Source organism: Camponotus floridanus, unplaced genomic scaffold (assembly GCF_003227725.1).
Source record: "Camponotus floridanus strain SB8 unplaced genomic scaffold, Cflo_v7.5 scaffold47, whole genome shotgun sequence".
Lineage (NCBI taxonomy): Eukaryota > Metazoa > Arthropoda > Insecta > Hymenoptera > Formicidae > Camponotus > Camponotus floridanus.
The window spans coordinates 1322556-1345764 of NW_020229625.1; the positions used below are offsets into that span (position 1 = coordinate 1322556).

The 23209-nt window shown below is 31.3% G+C and overlaps 1 protein-coding gene across 3 annotated transcripts in view; it reads right to left on the reverse strand.

The window, feature by feature from the left end:
- Positions 1-10342: 10342 nt before the first annotated feature.
- The window catches only part of LOC105248397 (probable ribonuclease ZC3H12C), a 91273-nt gene continuing 78406 nt past the window's right edge, over positions 10343-23209 (reverse strand). For 2 of the 3 annotated variants that reach the window (XM_025412089.1, XM_025412088.1), the window contains exon 7: positions 10343-10843. In XM_025412089.1, the coding sequence (XP_025267874.1) occupies positions 10489-10843 (355 nt within the window). In that variant the 3' untranslated portion in view covers positions 10343-10488. The remainder of the gene's footprint in view (positions 10844-23209) is intronic. The other variant, XM_025412090.1, reaches the window with a different exon arrangement.

Below are 23209 nucleotides of genomic sequence, written 5' to 3' on the forward strand. Positions count from 1 at the left end.
TAATTTATAATATATTTACATATTAATACTTACATATATAATTTTTAATATATTTATATATTAATTGTACATACATATATTCTATATATATGTATATTCAAAAACTTAAAATGAAAAAAAACATTTAGAAATATATGTGTATATTTGTTAATAATATATATTATTAACAAATATATATTTCTTGTTTCTTTCTTCATTTTGATCATAAATATATATATTTTATATCATAAACTTTAAGTGATTGTAGTGTTAATCTAAATGTTTTTTTTTAATTTTAAGTTTTTGAAAAAATATATATATATGTATATAGAATATATGTATGTACAATTAATATATAAATATATTAAAAATTATATATATAAGTATTAATATGTAAATATATTATAAATTATATATGAGTATTATGAGTATATATCTTTTCATTCTTTTCTGCTATCAGTTATATGTGACATATAAAATGGTTAATTAATATTCACATCATGTCATATATATTATTTTTTATATATGTTTGCATTATATATTTTATATTATATTTTTCACGATTTCTTTATGTACATATATTCAAGTTTTATTGAATTTAATTTATATTACATATTATAATGTGTTAGAAAGAGAACGAAAACCAAAGGAGAGAGTGAGAGGGAAGTGCAGATGGCAGTACTGGTATACTCGCTGACTTTACGCATGCGCATTTCATTTTATGCTACACAAAATCGGGAGAGTTGCGCTACTGTATATACTGTGCTAATACAATGTTTAGTAATAAAAATTTCATAGATACCGTAGAGATAAGTAGATTGTATATTCTTCATAGAAAATGTATTAATATATATAATATATAATAGATATTATTATACAATCCCTAACAGCACATGTAGATACTGAGAATGTTCGAAGAATATCGCAAAAGTACAATGCATATATTCTCAGAACATTCGAGATACATACTATGATATATTAAGTATATACTAAGAATGCTCCCCAGACAGCACAGGACATCCTATGGACATTCATTTTATGTCCATTTTACGTCCGTACGTCCATGGACATGAAATGACTGTTCATCGTACATCCGATTCGGGACATCCGTTAACGGCCAATATTTGGACGTCCACAAAATGTCCGATCTCGGACATCAAAGTTTCGCGCGAGCACGCAAGGATGTGTTAGTTCGTTCGTTTACCGCTATGCGACGTGCGATGCGCTATCTTTCTCGTATTTAAGTTTTAGTTATAAGAATTATATAAAGTTTGCAAAGAGTAACAAATAAGATTAAAAATATACTGTTCAATTTAATTTGTGATCTCAATACAAGAGTTTCAGATATTAAATTGATTTTATAAGTCGTACAAGTAAATGTCCGGCAAATAAACGAAAATAATCCGGTACTTATTTAAACTTGCTTGTTGCACTTTACATTTTAAATTACCTATTTAAAATGTAGAGTGCAAAATAAGCAAGTATAAATATAAATAAAATTTTTACATGAATTTTATGTAAAGTTTTATATGAAATAGATAAATTATACTATTTTATTATATTATTTAATTTTGTTGGGCCAAAGAATTTTTTATGTTTTAAATGTTATGAAGGATACATAATGCTATTTATTTATGTATAATAAAGAACAATTTTTTATATATGATTAAATTAGGTCAAAATCCATACATAATTATATCTACACAATTATACATAATTAAATATAAATTTTTTTCTGAGTTTATGAATTTTTGATATTTATTCCAATAATAATTTGAAAGAGTAAGACACTGAAAATGATGTCCATTTTAAGTCCTTTTTTGGATTGTTTTTTGGATATCCGAAGTAGTGAATAACCGACGTCTTATGGATGTCCAATGGATATCCGTCGGACTTAATTCAGACATCTTATGGACGTCCACATGTCCAAACTCGAATGTCCATTGGACGTCCATAGGAGTTCCATGTGCTATCTGGGTCTAATGTCCGCCTATTTTGCTTAATAGTAAATACTGAGAATATCTTGCAGTATAATTCATATATGTAATATAAATACTTTTGATAAATGCCGTAAACGCACACACTATTTCTCATTTTAATTTCAAATAATCTTTTTAATATTCTGAATCCCAATCAAGAATCCAGAACAACTAAATTACTGAACAAATTTTAAATTAAGTCAGCTTATTATAAATTAAACTGACTAAAAAGAAAAAAGAAAAAACTTTAGAACTCATGTTAAATACCAGTCCTTTATGTCCATTTCACCAAAATTAAACTACGAGTTTGGTAGCGCGCGTAGCGGCAAAATGAGGAAACACATGCAATATTATAGAATATTCGGAAAATATATGAGAAAGAATATACTAATACGCGAGATATTCAAAGTATATTCTGAGAATATATGAAAAATAATATATAACAAGAGATGTTATGGGATTATTCTCAATATATTATATCTGTAATGTATATTTACAGTATAAGTATAGAATATTCGAATGATATCATGTGCTGTTAGGGATATATATTATAGAATTGCGCGATTAGCAACGTAGTACAACATAACCAAACATAGAAGGAATAATTGGCATAAATATATGTCTTCTAAACATATATTATTATAACATGAATATTATTTATTACAATGTATTCTTTGTATAAGATATAACGTGTGGAGTGTGCACGTTGAAAATCAATAAAAACAATATTTTTAATCACGAATGCATGAAACATTGGCATAGGCACACTGCGCTTGTCACACTTTTCGATGCTTTAACGCTCGATGCTCAGACGCTCCCATGTAAAGGCACCTTTAACGCTCGATGCTCAGACGCTCCCATGTAAAGGCACCTTAAGGAAATTGATTGGTCCCCAAGTATATGAATAAGAAAATGAACCAATCAATTTTTTTATGCTTATGGTTATGCGCTTATGCAAAAGTGTGTGCTGCAGCCTTTAAGGTGAAAGCACATAAAATTGCATAGGCGCATAACCATAAACATAAGGAAATTGATTGGTCCACAAATATATGCATAAGAAAATGAACCAATAAATTTTCTTATGCTTATGATTATGTATTCCTGCAATTTTATGTGCTTCCACCTTTAGGGTCACTTGCATCAAACTCTGATTAACTTAATCAGAGTTGATTAAAGGGTTACCAACTTGAGAATATAATCCAGTGTGACCAATCGTTATACATTTTGTCGTGTAGCATTTAGTGCGTTCGAAAATATTAGTGCGTTCGAAAATATGTATATGTTCGAATATCAGATTATTAAATTGATTTTATAAGTCGGACAAGTAAATGTCTGGCAAATAAACAAAAATAATCCGTTCACTATCTATTTTAAAATGTAAAATGCAATATGCAAATATAAATTATAAATAACATTTTTATATGAAATTTTTATGTAAAATTTTATATAAAATAGATAAATTATATTATTATTTAGGGATTAAAGCATGTCCACCAATTTCATAAACAGATATACCATGGACGTCCATTAAATGTCTGAAGAATATAAATCGGATATCCTCAATATCCTTAATAGTCGTCTATGGATGTTCAGATATTTATGTGCTGCCTGGGTAGTGAAACGCTTTAGTGCAATCTAACTTATAATTAAAATTTAATTACAAGTAAGTGTTGATACCTATTATACTAGCTTATTTTATTAATATTGATAATAATTAATAATTGATTCAATACATATATATTGAAATAAAAATATCATTTCCGAAACATCAATTTTCAAAAAAAGAGTTTTTAAGAAATCAGAAAAAAGAAGTTTTTAAGGCCGGTATTCATAGTCCGATCTTATATTTAAAATCATCTTAAGTTCATCTTTAGATAGTCTGTAGCCAATAAAATAATACATACAATATTTAAAGATGAACTTAGGATGATCTTAAATATAAGAACGGACTATGAATACCGGCCTAAGACATCTTTTTGAAAAAGTCTTACTTATTTCTTAAAGTGGCGCATTAAACTATTTTCTGAAGTCATTAAGTCTTCTTTCAGAAGATATATTCGGATGTCTAAATCTTACGTGAGAACTCTTTAAGAGTAATTTTAGAAGTCATATTGCTGTGTGGGATATAGCTGTTTTTAATATTAATTTATTGATATTAATTCATTTATCGCTATAACGGCATATTATGTTTCAAATTTTTATGTATTTAACTTTTTATTGTTAACGAAAAAACCTGCAAAACATAATTATTAAAATCATAAATAACTTCATAATATTAAATTGTTTTGAAACTGAATTGATAAACGGGAAATTATCCGCTTATTGCTTATTTGAGGCAAAAAATTGGAGTTTTTATATAAATAAAATTAATAATAAATAAATATATAAGATTTTCAATAATGTAATCTAAATCACTAATATGAACTAATATAGTCCAATTGTATTTTATTTAATTTAAATTCTAATAAATACTAATAATCACACGATAATAAGTAAAAAACTAATTCAAAAAAAGTTTTCTATTTTAAATAACAAATATTAAGGAAACCAAGCATAATATATTACATATGCAAAAAATGAAAATTTATGTTAACAATTTTATTGGAGATTGCCAGAAGAGGACCAAAACGTTTAAAAATAAAAACAATTCTTTTGAATTCTTCAAACAGTTTTTACTTTCGCTTATTACCGTACGATTATTAGTATTTGTTAGGATTTATGTTAAATAAGATTTTATTATTAAATTTAATTATATTTCATACAATTTATTATTATTTTTTATTATATTTTTTTATTTAATCAAACATTGGATCAATTATTTATATTATATATAACATTAAAAAAAACTAAAAATTATTTTTAAAACAGTATAGAATATTTGAAAATGTTAGCGCAATAATTAAATATTTGTAATGATATATTATTTCTATTTTAACATTATTGAAATCTCTATATGACTCAAAATTTATTCATTATGATGTATATAACATTAAAAACTACATATTTAAAAACATTTTGTGTTGTAAAATAATATTATGTTAATGATTTCTTGCTCACTAAGACATATTTTTGAAGTACTGTCAGAATTAAAACAAAAATTTTTTTCGTAGTGAATGGCTTTTCAAAACAGATATCAAATAAAATGCTTTATAATTTTTAATTGATTTGATTTTTGTTTTCAATCTGATTATGCGCATTTCGAAAATGTACTATATCATTAAAATTGTCAATATTTGGTATATTTTAAGAAATATTTATTAAATAAAAAATATTTCCAATTTTGTTTCAATTCATATGTAAATAAAATTGTCAAATGTTCCTTATTAGAATATATTTTAGTGTCCTTGCTCCCTAAATATGACAGATAATTAGTTTCAACATTTTTCTTTAGAATATTTTAATATCTATCATTACTTTTCAATATGCAAACAATAATAATATTTTGCGTTCTTAGACCAGACTATATTCGATAATAATAAAGATTGGACGAGTACATGTATATGCGTTATTATATATGTATGTGCGCGCGCGCACACACACAATAGTATTTAGCATTTTCCAAGACCCGCGTCTCTTCTCAAAATAAATTATAGATGACACAATGTAATAGATTATGTGTTTTATATAATGAAATAAAAATTGACAATTTATTTATTATTTTTTGTTTACACAAATTAAATATTATTATATGGTTATTATTCAATGAGCAAAAAATGCGCGCAGATTGTGATAATAGATTTAGTCAAAATTGTCAGCAAATTAATATCAATTAATATGTGCACATTAGAATTGTGATCTATTAGCAGAGTCTGTTTACACAATTTGACAACAAATTGATGGCAAAACTGAGCAGGATCTATAATTTTTAGTCATTTAGATAATTATATGATGTGAAAAAAAATTATATCTCATTATTTTCATTTTCACATAAATGTTTCACATAAAATATTGCAAGTTTAAGAAAAAGATACTTTTAACTGTAAAATTGGAAATAAAAATTAAAAAATGTTAAATGTAAAACTTTTAACTGTAAATTAAAACTGTGACTATAAATAAAAACGTGTTACAAATTTATATTTCTTTCTTGAAAACAACTATGTGTGTTTTCTTTATACCAATTGATTTCTCATTATTTTGTACATAAAAAAATTGAGGTTCGGATAATCAAAAAAAAAATATTTCATAGTTTATGTAAAATTATGTCAAATTAATATATATAAATAAAATGGTAATTATGCACTTGATGGACGTCCACACCAATTTCAATGATCTTGACATATGTTGTCAAGCTCGCTTGAGTAAGTATCAAAACGTTTTAAGTGTCGCTCACTATTTATTAAAAAATTATATTTATTAAAAAATATTTATTAAAAAATTATTAATGAAAAAAATTCAATTTTATAACTTTATATTGGGACCTTGAATAAGTTCTCGCTGTTTTTTCGTGAAAATTAATGCTTTATTTTAAAAAAGTCGTAAAAAACATTTCACTGAAAATATTGTCCATCGCTAGCCACTACTTTTTTCCATCTTTCTGGCAGTATTTGAATTCCACGTCGGAAAAACGACACGTCTTTTGAGGCTATCCAAGAGTCGACCCATTTTTTGGCATCTTCATAAAAATGTAAGTGCTGGTCAGCCAGGCCATGTGCCATCGATCGGAACAAGTGATAATCAGAAGGGGCAATGTCTGGTGAATACGGCGGATGGGGTAGGACTTCCCATTTAAGCGTTTCCAAGTAGGTTTTTACCGGTTTTGCAACATGTGGCCGAGCGTTGTCATGTTGCAAAATCACTTTGTCGTGTCTCTGCTCGTATATCGGCCGTTTTTCCTTTAATGCTCGGCTCAAACGCATTAATTGTAATCGATAGCGATCTCCTGTGGTTTCGTTCGGTTTGAGCAGCTCATAATAAATTACACCCAGCTGATCCCACCAAATGCAGAGCAGAAGCTTCGAACCATGGATATTCGGCTTTGCCGACGATGTTGATGCATGGCCGGGCTTATCCCATGATTTTCTACGCTTAGGGTTATCGTAGTGTATCCATTTTTCATCACCAATCATGATACGATGCAAAAAACCTTTCCTTTTCTGCCGTTGAAGCAGCTGTTCACACGTGAAAAGACGCCGTTCGACGTCTCTCGGCTTCAACTCGTATGGCACCCAATGTCCTTGCTTTTGAATCATTCCTAATACTTTCAAACGTTTCGAAACTGTTGTGTGATCAACTCCTAATGATTCTGCAAGTTCATCTAGCGTCTGACATGAGTCTTCATGAAGTAATGCCTCCAATTCTTCGTTTTCAAACTTTTTCGGTGCGCCAGAGCGTTCTTTATCTTCAACATCAAAATCATTATTTTTGAAGCGTCTAAACCAATCTCTGCATGTTGTTTCCGACAGAGCATGGTCGCCGTAAGTCTCAACAAGACTTCTGTGTGCTTCAGCTGCAGATTTTTTTTGAATAAAGTAGTGCAGTAAAATTCCCCGCAAATACTCTTTTTTTGGCACGAAACTCGACATGTTAACACTATGAAAAAAAAAAGTTGTTTACACTTCGGCGCAATGACATACACTGAATTTCAAGCTTGCTTATAGTACTTCCCTATAGATGCGTTAAATCTTAAATTACACGCACGCAATTCTGGTAACACCATCTGTTGGAAAACAGCGAGAACTTATTCAAGGTCCCAATAATATATTTTAGTGCCAAATATTGCGAGAAATTAATTTATAAAAAAATCGGTGATTCCATTTAAAAAACTAGATTCATGTTTTTATGTATATATGAGTTTGAAAAAGATTTTAAAATTCAAGCTTATCAACATTTTTCTTAAACTCTTATAAATTTTGTCAGAAATACTTATTTAAACAATGTCAAATTTTAGGAAAATTGCTTCATATTTTATGTGAAATATTCTACATATCCAGGTATCAAAAGTAGTCATTTTAACGTCAGAATAACGTCAAAATAATTAATTTTGCTACCTGAATAGTCAATAGAATTCTGAAATATTTACCCAACAATAATATAACAATAATGTTATAATTGTCCACTCAACAATGTAACTGCAAGGTAACGCGTTGTACATAACATGCCTTGTATATAACAGTTACATTGTCGAGTAGGAAATTATAACATTAATGTTATTGTTACTCTATGTTTGCTGAATATGAATATTCGTAATATATAATTAGATTTCAGTAAATGCAATTAAAATTATATATAAATGTAATTCTATTATAGATTCATAAGTGTTACCGATTAATCAGTTAATTAAAAAAAATTTTCCTCTCATAAAACCTATTAATGTAACATATGTTATACTGGATTATATCCCACGTAACAAACATGACTGATTCAAATAAAGAATAAAATAAATTATTGAAATAAATTTAATTTATAAAACTTAAGATATAATTTATAACTTAAGATATAATTTATTTTATTTGATGATTAAACTTTCCTACTTTATGTTTCATGTAGGCAGTAAATAAATAATTTTTTTCTTGAAAATCAATTAATATACTGTAAAATTCATTTTTGGACTAGATATTAGAAATTAAATTGATAAAAATAACTATTGCACTTTTGATCTTATATTAGTTACTGTGCTTTATATACATTTCTAACAGGTATTTGAATACGGAAAAGTATAGTAGTAAGAAGAAACTATCGAGTCGAATATTAAAAGTCTTTAAATATTCCATTTAAATAATTAAAAAATATTGATCCTGCTCGATTTCTATCGCCAATCTGCCAATTTAATTGATAATATAATAACTCTTATATAAAATTCATTTTTTTAACAATTTTAACAGGCACTTGGCAAGTTCTTTATTGAAATAAATTTGGTTAATTATCATATATAATCACAGTTTACAATAAATTCAAATTTTCGTATATTTTTAGCACATCTTGATCAAATCTTCTTAATATTTTTCTCAGTCTTTATTCTATTTCAATAACACATGTACGGAATAAACATATCGTTAATATCAATGCTATTTTTAATTTATGTATATATGGTATCAAATAAGTAACATTGGAGAAGATCATTTTCTAAGAATATGACAATTAAAAATACTAAAAATATACAAAGGTATTAAGAGTAGAAAAAAATTTAACTCATCGTAAAGTTTACTTCCGATTGGGAAATAAAGATCAATGAAAAAGCTAGATGATTTCATGAGTGTGGTCGAAGACGCGAAAGTTAATTGGTGCGATATGAGACGATAATCACTGATGAGTTCATTATGATTAAAAAACATCAAATTAAAATATAGATCTTCTATCTATTTAAAAAAATATAACAATTAACGTATATATTGTAATGCCCTATATTAACATGTTCTCTATAAAAGCATAATCATTCCTTCTTTGTTAATTATTATTAATCAATATGAGAATTTATGATGTTTGAAAAATTAGAAGGTTTTTGTGAAACTTGTGTGCTACTTAAATATTAATCTTCATCTCTCGCGTTCTCTGCCCATGAAATACTAGCTCTTGGCTAGCAGAACGAAAACGTACTATAACTTAAATTTCAAAAGTTCTTAAAATCTCAGATGTAAAAATCCAAAAATAAAATATTCTCTGTAATCAATTAATCAATTAAGAAAAAGTATACATTTGGACAGGTTAAAAATAAAAATTGAGAAGTTATTTTTTATTAAGAAATTGATAATTAAAATTAAATTATTTTATTCAAAGATGTATTTCTTTAATTGTTTTTAAGAATTTTTTAAATCTGTTCTGTACATAATGAGATGGCAATATTAGCAAATAATCTATTATTGTAATAGATATGATTCTGCTAAGATAGTAATATATTCTATATAAAAAAAATTCAATAATTCTTAAATTTTTTCTCAAAAATTTTTTCTCAAAAATATTTAATTTTTTAAATTTAAATTTTTTTAAAATTTATATTTAATTGAATTGAATTTTTTAGTTTTAAATAGCTTATGAGGATCAAAACTTAAAATTTAGATTGTCACAATTCTATTCAAAACGCATTTTAATGGGACAGTTATGTGAAGTATAAAATTAATATCTATATTTGAAAAATTTTTGTATAGTATTGTCATAGTAATGGATATTGTTGACACTATATAATCATTAATGTAATCATTAACTTAATGATATACAAATCGAATTAAAAAATTCTTAAAAATATATACACATACAACACATGCACACATACACATACATAAATATAAACAATTAAAGAGATACGGTTTTAAACAAAAAAAAATTTATTTAATTTCAATATATTATTAAATATGTATCTAATATATTATTTCTTAAAAAAAGAATTATTTAAATTGCTCTTGTTTTCAACCTGACCAAAAGTATATATTATCTTTTAATATTTTCAATGTAATCATAATTAACATGATAATCGCTAGATATATTCTGTATTAAAATTGCTTTACGATGCAAAATTTTTATAAAAATAAAAGGACTATACAAAAGTAGTTTTCCAATTCAATGTTAGTAAATATTTTGTGCAAAATTTACAATTGCATTAGTTTTGATTTTTTGGAAACATCGCCAGAATAGTAGCGCAAATGTGTTGAGGATCGGTCTCATGTGGATGTAGCGCCATAACAGTTTGCACTTGCTCTTCGGGAAAGATATTGGCGAGATGATAATGCAGGCGACGTCGAGCGTCTTGGGCATGTGTGCCCCAAAGTATGTGACTCGTGGACGGTGGCGATGGTAACAAATTTAGTTGAGGATCCGAAGTACCCAGCCTCTGAATTGGTGATAGTCGCATCAAGGTAGTATTTTGTGGCGGCCACGCTTTATAAGAGTCTGGGGCGGAAGCAATGCGCATCACATGCTGGTGATGATGCTGAAAACAATCGGGATGGTCCCAGCTGAAATCAGGTTTGAAAATGCGCGAGGATTATTTGGCTATTTAATTCTGAAGAATATAATTATATAATATAAATTTTTATAATTTTATAATATAAATTTTTTATAATTAGTCATAACATCCATATGCAGTTGTTTTTATTTTCTATAAATTTTAAAATCATTAATCATAAAATTTAAAATCATTAAGTAGTTAATATTAAGTAGTAATAATACTTTGTTTTGAAATTAATACTAATATATATAAATATTAAAACATATAATTTACTTAAAAAAATTATTAAAGATTAAATAAAATGTTTAATTATTATTTAATTATTATTTTATAAAACTATTCAGATATATGTTATGTCCGGTAATAACCGTATAAATCACTTCTCGTGTGTAAGTAGAAAGAGTTAAATTGAATAGAAAAGTTCTATTTTGCGATTTTTGCAATAATTAATAAGATATTAATTTTTAAAAAATTTATTAAATTCGTGTGAACATTGGCTGCGTTCAGCAGAAAAAGCTGCTTTACAACGGTTGCAAAATTCATGAGTTTGATTGGTATATACTTTTAATTTTGGATGAATCTAAGAGTATACACCAATCAGATTCATGAATTTTACAACAGTTGCAAAGCAACTTTTCTTGCTGAACGCAGCCATTAACGCACGGCGAAAAGAGACAACTCGTTGTCACGTTGATTGCTAAAACACGAAGATATCAGAAGTTTTCAGAACCGTCCTTAGATTTCCTGTAGCATTATTGGTTCATGAGTTATCAGAGATTGAAGACAAAATGGTCGCTTTTCACTCAATCGTCGATATCTCCGGAACAAATGGTCGTACAGAGTTCGTTCAAAAAGCAAATTAAAGCTAAATGATCAGGCTTTCTGACCCTGGTATTGAAAAAGTCCAAAAAATTTTTTTCAAGCCCATGGATGTCTTTAAAATTGAAAAAAAATTTCGAAAATTTTTGTTTCAGCATATTTCTTTTGTTTGCTCTCCGATGGAAGCTCCAAAAAAATTTTAAAGAATTGTAAGGATTGTAAACTAGAGATTTCAAGCTTCAAAATGCTTTTTCTTTCGTTTCTGTACGATCATTTGTCTGGAAGTTATAGCGTTTCAAAAATGACCCAAAAATTTTTTAAAATTTTTTGTTCCTTTAATTTTTTTGAGTAGTGTTATTAAAATTTTTGTTCCTTTAATTTTTTTAAATAGTATTATTAAAACAAAAAATTGAATTATTGATCCGCCTGTTTGCAATTCCGATATTCTAAAAATAATTTAGTTAAATATTTTGCTAATTTCTTGAATGAATAAAAAAAGTTATTAAATACAATATTTATAATTTTTGTATACAGAGAAATTATTTTTTTCTTAATCGTTCGTCAGAAATGTTGTTTTCATACCATGCTTTAGTACTATGCTTAATAAAGATTAATACTCTAGTAAAATGAGTATTAAAATACTAAAATAAAATAGTAATGAAAAGTAAAATGATTTTTTTTTCAGTTTTCCATGTGTCCTGCATTATCAGAAATCCTTCAGAATCTCCTAACAACGAAGAAAAACAAAATATATCCTCCTGCTTTAAAGGAATTCACTTGTTCCTTATTATTTTATTCGACGTCGACGTATCACTACGTCAAGAATAATTTTTTGAAATCCTTACTTCATCCACAAACGATTCGAAAATAATTTTCCAAAATTGACTTTAGTCCTGGTATAAGTAAACTAATCTTATATAATTTGAAAGTGATGATTGATAAACATGCTGCCAAGGGTGTTAAGTTACAGTTTAAAGTTCAAGTCGACGAAATGTCTATAAAAAAAGGGATTGAATGGGATGGAAAGCGGTACCATGGACAAATTGACTTAGGCCTCCAGAATGAAGAAACTGAGGAAACGACATATGCATTAGTAATAATTCTTGTTTCTCTGAACGGATACTTTAAGACTCCAATTGCATATTATTTTATTAAAGATTTAACGACTGAAGTTAGAGCAAACATTATGAAAAAAGTTTTGACAGTACTCTTTGAGAATGTTATCGATGTTAGATCGTTAACATTCGAGGGTGTTTCAAGTAATATAAGTATAATTAAACAACTTGGTGTTAACTTCCAAAATATTGAAAAAGAATTATTTTTTGAACATCCAGTAAGCAAAGAACCTATAGTTGTTGTGTCTGATGCCTGTCACATGCTTAAGTTGAATAGGAAATACGTTAAGTTGAATAGGAAATACGTTTTCGGAATATGATTTAATTGAGAAGGAGGATAACCGTATTAAATGGGCGTATATAGAAAAATTAGGTAAATGTTTACTTTACGTCACACAGCTCGAAAAATTTTTATTTTCAGATATGTTGTAGAGGACACATTCCTAAATAATACATCGTTTGAATTTTGTGACGCTCTCTCTTCGTTCCTGAGATATGCAATTTTGAAGTTTCATACTTAGTTGTATTATCTTTTCGTTACTTTCTAAATATATTTATATTTTTGTATTTACATTTCCCGAGGTCATCTTTCTAAACTTTCATAACTTTCACAAGGTTTTAGCTGTTTATTGTTATTTATTAAATAGTTATTAACAAAAAAAGTTTCAAGAATGGAATATAATTTTATGACATCATGCATGTTTAAGAAGCAATATAGACGCGCGCGGGGTGTGTGTATGTGTGTGTACACATACATTTGTGATATTTTTTAATTGTATTTCTTTTGTATTACAGTATTAATTCAGTTTGTAACAAAACAAATATACTATCTAAGGTATATCAGGAATTATTCAATTAACACCCTCCATGGAATACGATCTCGATACATCGAGATAACAACGTACATATACGCATCGGGTACAAGTCCCGAATAAATTCGATCCAACGAGACAACAGCGTGCACATACGCATCGGGCACAGGCCCTAACAAATGGTCCTTCGAGCCGGATATTACAATATTATTACGATAACCGACAAGGTTGTAAGTAAATCCATTACTCTCACCAAGGTAACACGACACTCTATCTTTTTGAGTACATCATTAATCCCAGTTTTAGCGCGACGATAGCTAAATTATCAATGCCGCTGTCTTTCTTTGTTTTTGTATAGCGTCGTCGCCATATTACCATTCTACGCGATCTCTCTTTTTCGAGTCGCTTCGCGGCCATATTGGCATTCTGTTTCTTTTTCGCCGATTTGCAACTACATGTTATTTCGCCTTTAATGCACATTTATTGAATTTATTATCATGGATTCTCTTACATTAGTGGAGGCCAGGAATAAAAGAACTCACATAAAGGCCTCAGTAACATGATTAAAGCATTTCATAGAAAACTTTGACACATCTCAAGGCTCGCGTCATGATATTACAGAGCGTAGACAACGATTAACAGAATTATGGCAACAATTTTATATTATTCAATCGCAACGCGAATCATTAGAGAATCAGGAGCCTTCAATTGATAAGGACTCTTTACTTGAGCAGCAAATACAGCAACGTTCTAGTTTTGAAACCTCTTATTTCAATATAATATCATTGTATGAAGCAGCTCTTGAACATTTTAATTAATATATATTAATATTAAGACCATTAGCCTCCGTTTTGGTTGGGGAATCGTCGCATAATTCTGAACCTATGTCAAGGGAATCTCACGTTAAACTTCCCAAAATAGATCTTCCAGTTTTTTCAGGTTCCTATGAGGACTGGTATTCATTTCACGATACTTTTGACAAATTAATCCATTCTAACGAGCTCGCAGATATAGAGAAATTTTATTATTTACGCTCATCATTAAAGGATAAAGCAACAGAGATTATCAAATCAATAGAAACCACAACGGATAATTATCAGGAAGCATGGATTTCGATAAAGGAACGATTTGATAACAAGAAATGGATTATCCAAAAACATGTCAGAGCTATTTTCGAATCACCAGCGCTTTCGAAGGAAAATCACATAGCGTTACGTGATTTATTAGACACGATTCTCAAACATTTACGAGCTCTTAAAGCTCTTGGTCGTCCCACTGATAATTGGGATGATTTACTTATTCATATAATTATATCTAAACTTGATATCGCAACTAATAAGGCATGGGAAACTAGCATTACTGATACAAATGTGCCAGACTTAAAATCGTTATTGGATTTTCTTTCGAAGCGTTGTCAAGCACTCGAAGCAATACATAGTAGTAAGTACATTAGCAATCAATTCAATAATGCGCATCAAAAGTTCGCCAGTAAGACTAAAGGTAATTTAGTTGCTAACATTGCCACTTCTAATATGGCTTGCCCACAATGTAAAAGCAATCATCAATTATATCTGTGATGCGTTTCTTAAGCTACCAGTAGAAAAGAGAATACAAGTTGTAAAAAAGGCGGATTTATGCAGTAATTGTTTAAGATCAATAACACATCAAGCTAAAGCATGTAATTCAGGTTCTTGTCGTGAATGTAGTAAAAAGCACAATACGTTATTGCATCTAACGAGCACAGCCAATCAGGACAAGACATCTGCAGCAGAACAATCTGCCTCTCAAAATGAAAACATGCCAACTACTGTTGTTACTCAATGCGTATCTAATCATCTTTCATTGGGCACTTTATTGTCCACCGCCATAGTAAATGTTTATGATACAAACGGTGAGAGTCATTCATGTCGTGCTTTACTTGATAATGGGTCCCAGACAAATCTCATTACTGAGGAGTTTGCAAATCGATTGCAGCTTAAGAAACGACTATTTGATATTGCTATTAAAGGAGTTGCAGAAGGCTCCTTTCAAGCCACTAACTTTGTAAATATATGTATCAAATCACGGTTTAATAAGTTTCATGAAAAAATTGATTGCATAATATTGCCAAAGATAACACAACCTTTACCACAAGCTTCTGTAAATAAGCGTAACATAACAATACCTAAACATATAAAATTAGCGGATCCTAATTTTAATATACTGAGTAGCATTGATATGCTAATTGGAGCTGGTTTGTTTTGGAGAATTATTTGTGCCAGCCAAATTACATATTCCAAAGATCAACCAATCTTACAAAAACTCATTTTGGTTGGATAGTATCAGGACCTATGCCAAATGATATAGCGGTCAGTTCAGCTCATTGCCATCTAACTATGACAGAATATTTGAATTACACACTTAAGCGATTTTGGGAAGTGGAACACAATGTTTCTGCACCTTCGATGTCCAAGGAGGAATTAGATTGCGAAGAGCACTTCCGAAGACATTCTAGACGTAATCATGAAGGACATTTCATCGTTCAATTGTCGTCAAGAATCGACAAACTTGAGAAGCTAGGTGATTCTAAGGAAACAGCCATGCGACGTTACAAGGCGTTGGAGAAACGGCTCATGGCCAGAAGCGACATATATGTTGAATATAAAAGGTTCATGCAGGAGTACAGGGATTTAGAGCACATGCGAGAGGTAGTTGATTGTCCTGGTTCAATTGCAAACTATCCATCTTACTATCTACCGCATCATGCCGTATATAAAGAAACAAGCCACTACCAAATTGAGAGTAGTGTTTGATGGTTCCTGCAAAACGTCTACGGGTATCTCTCTAAACGATGCGTTGATGGTCGGCCCAACTGTACAAGACAATCTATTTTCAATATTAATTAGATTTCGCATTTTTAAAATTGCCATTACTGCCGACATTGCCAAAATGTATAGGCAAGTATTGTTAGATCCTTCGCAAACATCTCTTCAACGCATTTTTTGGCGTGACTCTTTAGAAGATCCAATCAGAACTTTTGAATTGCGTACGGTGACATATGGAACGTCATCTGCATCATTTCTGGTAATCAGATCACTACGAAAACTTGCAGAAGAGAATCAGCACAGGTTTCCTATTGGATCCAAAATAGTGTTAAATGACTTTTATGTTGATGATCTTGTCACCGGTGCCAACACTGTATCAGAAGCTTTAAACATTAAAAGTGAAACTAGTCGGTTATTACAAGAGGGCAAATTCGAACTAAGAAAATGGATGTCCAATGAACCTACACTTCAGGATGATCAATCAACATCCGCTCAAAGAGAATTCATCTTGTCCGATGATAAGAAATGTGAAACACGAACCCTAGGTATCGTTTAGAATAGCAATTCCGATAAATTTAAATTTTACAGTGTCGCTTACTTACCACCATTAAAGACACCTACCAAGAGAAACATCTTATCAAGAATCGCGCTCATTTTTTATCCTCTCGGTTTACTTGGCCCAGTCACATTGAAGACCATCATGCAAGATCTATGGCGTTTAAGTGTTAAGTGGGACGAATCCTTGCCACTAGATATAACTACCAAATGGAAGCGTTATGAAGCAGAATTGAAGGAATTGCAATCATTAGAAGTGCCTCGAAGAGTTATAGCAATTGACCAATATGTCAATTTAGAATTACATGGATTTTCAGATGCGAGCGAAATTGCATACGGAGCTTGTATATATGTACGTGCCATATCCTAAGATGGAGAATATTCAACTCAGCTACTTTGTTCGAAGTCTAAAATTGCTCCTCTGAAGAGTTTATCACTACCTCGCCTTGAATTGTGCGCATCGCTCTTGTTAGCACAACTCGTTGATAAAATAGTAAAATGCCTTACATGCAAAATAAACACCATTTATTATTGGACCGACTCTACTATTGTACTTTCTTGGATACATTCATGCAGTCGAGTATGGAATTCTTTCGTCGCTAATCGCGTGGAAGAGATTCAGCAATTAACTGCTGTCCAAGATTGGCATCATATATCCAGCGAGGATAATCCAGCAGATCCTTTATCCAGAGGCGTCATGCCTGCCTCTTTAGCTCACCTCTCTATTTGGTGAATGGGCCCTACCTGGCTAGCAATCAGCAGCGAAGAATGGCCACAATCAACATTTACTCCAACATTCTTAATATCCCGAAACGTAAATCTACATCCGCTACCATAATGACTAATGTCAAACAGGAATTTGGCATATTTGAACGTTATTCGGATTTCACAAGGTTTATTAGAATCGTAGCTTATGTTCTGCGATTTATCGAAGGAATGAACCGAGCTGTGCAATCATCAAGAATTTCAGACAAGATCATCACGCTCCAACCACAAGCCATTCCGTCCATCTCTGTAAATGAAAGACATCACGCTATCCATTGCTTAGTAAAAATAATACAATCAACTTATTTTCACAGAGAACTTCAATCAATCTCCAACAATGGTGCTATATGCAAAAATAGTGCCATCATAAAAATGAATTCATTTATAGACGATTGTGGTATTTTAAGAGTAGGAGGCCGTCTCAGAGCATCATCACTGCCGTACACGGCTAAGCGTCCTATTTTATTACCAGGACGTCATCCATTTTCACGACTTATAATAAGGCATGAACATGAAAGGCACCTTCATGCTGGGCCACAAACAACTTTAGCAGCAATTCGTCAAAATTATTGGCTCACTTCCGCACGGGGCATCGTTCGTCAAGTCATACAAAAATGTATCACATGCTTTCGCAGCTCTCCAAAGGAATTATCCGCAATCATGGGAAATCTTCCGGGACCGCGAGTTAATGTTTCTAAAAAACCGTTTAAAAGATGCGGAATAGAACTATGCTGGTCCTTTTTACTACAAGGAAGAAACAAGAAAAATTTCGAAATTAATAAAATGTTACATAGCCATTTTTGTTTGTTTCGCCACCAAGGCAGTGCATATTGAACTGTCCTCAAACTTGTTGTCTGAAGTTTTTTTGAACGTACTCAAGCGTTTCATTGCAAGAAGAGGCTGCCCTTCAAATATTTATTCTGACAATGGCTTGAATTTTGTGGGCGGTGAACGTGAGCTAGGCGAGTTAGCTAATTTATTTAAGAGTCAAATTTCTCAGCCGCTAATAATGGAATATACAGTTAAACAGAATATTCAGTGGCATTTCATACCGCCCAGAGCTCCCCATCATGGAGGATCATATGGAAAGCTGCAGTAAAGGCAGCCAAGCTACATCTCGTGCGAATGACAAAAGAATCTCATTTAAGACACGAAGAGCTACAAACTCTACTCGTTCAAATTGAATCTATTCTGAATTCGCGACCACTTACTCCAATATCAGCTGATTCAGAGGATTTTAACGCTTTAACACCAGGACATTTCCTGATTGGAAGTTTATTAATAGTGTTTCTTTCAGAATTCTTCCAATATTTTTTATTTCATTGAAAGAAGGTTCTTTCAAGGACGCCGGCCTGTACACGCTGCGTACATTATTTTAAGTCAGTTGGATTTGGCGCTGCTTTTTACCGGATTTACCACCGTCTTCAGTGGCGCTGTCGTCCGAGCGGCTAAGCCTTCGTCTGGCGTCACTCTTTTTTTTTTGTTCCGTGTGCTCGACCAGCGAACAAGGGCAGTGCGTGTATACGAGTCAGTAAAAGAACGTCTTTTTCGGGCACAGGCCCTAACAGTATTAAATTCTTAGCGACATCAGGAAATCACAGCAAATGTAAACAGAAAATTATAAACACACAACAAAAATATAATATTAAACCGTGTTGAGGAAATGTAAACAAAAAATGTGAACACATAAATAGGATATAACGAAAAAATGACATGAAAGTATGAAACTTCAAAATTGCATATCTCAGGAACGGAAAGAGAGCGCCACAAAATTCAAACGGTGTATTACTCAGGAATGTGTCCTCTACAACATATGTGAAAATAAAAATTTTTCGAGCTGTGTGACGTAAAGTAAACATTTACCAAAAATTAGTGCAATATCAAGAGAAAGAAAGTTTACATCCAGGTACAAAAATTCAACAGGCATATTAACTTTCAGAAGGAGAAGATGAAAGTAAAACTTGCGGCGCAAACATTCAGCAATGGAGTTGCAACTGGACCCATGTTTATGAAAGATAAATTTTTTGAGGACTTCGCGAGAGTTGATGCAACATCCAAATTTTGCAAAACAATGAATGATGTATTCGATTTTTTAAATTCCCGGAAAAAATTTTCAAAAAGTGAATCGCAAAACTGTCTAACTAAAGAAAATTACATAGAAATGGAGAAGAAAGTATCTAAGCACATTGATTATATACAATCTTTGAGAATTATTGAAAACATTAATTCCAATAAAAGTATTCCTATTTTACAAAGTAGACGGAGGACAGGAGATTTTGGGGTTTTATTGTTGCAATGAAGAGTGTTTTACAACTTGCTCGATACGTCTCTGAAAACGAAACAATGTCATATCTTTTGACATAAATTATCGCAGGACTACTTTTGAAATTTTCTTTTCATCTATCAGAAGAATGGGAGGATTTAACAATAATCCTACATGCTAGTTCAGATCGAGTTATAAAAAAATAATAACTCATGTCAATTCTATTGTACCTGACGGAGCGAATTGTATATTGCAAGACGACACTATAATATTTAAATCTAATAGTAATGATAATTCTGATTGTATTGATTCCAGCACTGAATATTTACTCAGTATTGTAACGTTCGACCATGATTATGTAGAATCCAATGGATGGTCCTGGAGTGAATACAGTAACGAAATAGTTATTTACATTGCTGGATTTATTGTTATAACGATTAAAAAAAATTAAGTATGAACTATGCCTTAATCAACTAGAGTGTAATGAAATTACATGCAAACTAATAAAAATGAAAAATCGAGTATCTTCGAAGCCAACAGAAACGACGTCTCAAAATTCTCAAACCCAAAGAAAAGGCTTAGTATCGCCAAGTGATGATGTATTTACTCTATGTAAAACTGCTGAAAGAGTTTTGAAAAGTACTCCGAATTTATTTTCCACAAACAAAATTCTAGAAAAATTAATGATTTTTGCAAAACAACTATTACCTGATACAAGCCTGTTTGCAGAGATGGATATGTTTGTTGATCAGTGTCTTTTCGAATCACAAATTTGATAAATTTTATTTTGAAAAAATATTTCAATATTAGACTTTATCATGAGGCAAAATGTTCTCAACATATAATTCAACGAATAAGAAGTTTTCATAACTGGATTGTCATATTTAAAAATTGATTGATTCAATAATGGATTGTAATAAAAATAGCGTTTTATTTTTTAAAGTCATCTATTACGAAAATATGACATTACTTTCCTTCCAACCTAATATTCATGTTTATTTGAGAAACCATACAAACGGGATCGTTAAAAAAATTTTATTTTTAAGTTTTGCATAAAAACGAAAGTTCTGTATTTAATTCCTAAATATTGGTTTTGTTTTTAATGTGTCTTATAGTGTATATGTCTTATAGTATATATTATTTATTTTCTTGTTAAACAAATAAGGGAGACTGGGCTTGAACTCTACTCTCTTTCTAAAACTAACATATATGTATGAGCTGTGCCCCTCGATGGGGAATTCTCGAATAAATAGTTGCAAAAAAAAATCGTAATAAGATTTAAATGTTTATGTTTTTATACTATTTTGTTCCCTACATTAATTAAACAATAATTAAACAAAATATTATAATTAAACAAAAATGTTGCCTCTGGTGAACCAGGACTACGAAATTTGTACCGAAATTTGGTAATTTTAGGGCTATCGGTCCTACTTGCGCACGCACGTAGGGGAGATGCGGGCCATCTTTCCTCTTCTCTCTTCATGTGCGAGAGAGAAAACATACCGGACTGACTAGCGCTGTCCTTCAGATTTTGTCATTAGCTCGCCCATAAGAGCGCGCAGTCTATTATGTAAGTCTATGATCCTGCTCGATTTCTGCTATCAATCTGCTGTCGGTTTATGTTGACAGATTCTGCTAGCAGAACCCAAGCTTAATGCGGATGCAGTTGATGCCAATCTGCCGCAATATTCTGTTTAAATCTGCTCGCATGCTGCTGGCAGACTGCTAACATTTTGCTTACTGAGTATATATACAGGGTGAGTCATTTTAAGTGACGGACTAAAATTTCTCGAAAACTATAGGAGATACAGAAAAATGTTTCAAACAAAAGTTATAGGATCTGGCGGGGCCTATTTACTGATCTTATCAGTTTGACCTTGAGTGGCGTTGCCAAGGTCAGATCAAGGTCAAATTGATTTTTTTAAATTGAACACTCTATTTTTGATTCCAGAATCTGGTAGCTGGTGTCAAGACCTTTTCAAAACACTATAATAAAGTACTTTTTCATTAAGTGCTTTACAAGTTATGCAGCTTGAAAGTGAACGGGTCAACTCTGGGAGCCCCGTTTGATCACGCTAATATTGATCACTCGTTAATTAATTGTTATAATTAACAATCTTCCTAATTCACCCGAATCCTTGTGTTGGCGCGATTAATATTTTCCAAGATACACGAAGCTCATTTGAGGCCAGAAAATTACGAGTCGGAGTTTAGAGCTTCTTCGCCTTTCACGATTCGGGATGCTTGATTAGCGTGAGTCCCCTCGCCTTTCACGATTCGGGGTGCTTGTTTAGCGTGAGTCCCCTCGCCTCTCACGATTCGGGGTGCTTGATTAGCGTGAGTCCCCTCGCCTCTCACGATTCGGGGTGCTTGATTAGCGTGAGTCCCCTCGCCTCTCACGATTCGGGGTGCTTGATTAGCGTGAGTCCCCTCGCCTCTCACGATTCGGGGTGCTTGATTAGCGTGAGTCCCCTCGCCTCTCACGATTTGGGGTGCTTCTTCGATTAGCATCTTTTTTAGCATCTATCGCAGAAACTGTTCAAAGTTATTTCCGTTGGCTCGAATGCATAATCTAATCCTCTTTGCGAAGTCTTCGACCGTTCTAAGTAAGACAGTCCTTGGTATCGCCCTACAAGCCATTCGAATCCGTTCAATCATATCTTCCCTCGTCGTCGGTTCCCGCTCGAATACGACATTTTTCACATATCCCCACAAGTAAAAATCAGGTAAAGTCAAATCTGGTGACTGGGGAGGCCATTTAACTGGGCCACCCCGTCCAATCCACCTGCCGTTGAAGTTTTGGTCGAGAAAATTTCGTACATTTCGTGCAAAATGTGGTGGCGCACCATCTAATTGAATCCACATTCTTCGCCTTGTATTATAATCGACTTCTTCGAGTAAAAGGGGTAAGTGGTCCCTCAGTAACTCCAGAAAGTTATGTCTGTTCACATTCTCATGAAAGAAATAAAATGGACCGATTAGATAACCGTTAATGATTCCACACCAAACGATTATACTCCACCGGTGTTGGTTGTCTACTTGTCTATGCCAATAAGGATTGACATCAGACCAATAATGACAATTATGTGTGTTCAATTCTCCGGTATTTTTAAATGTTGATTCATCGGAGAATAGGACATATTTGAAGAAATCTGCATCATGCGCAATCATCCGTTCAGCCCATTGACAAAATAGTACACGCTGTCGCATGTCATTTGGAGTTAGAGCCTGCGTTAATGT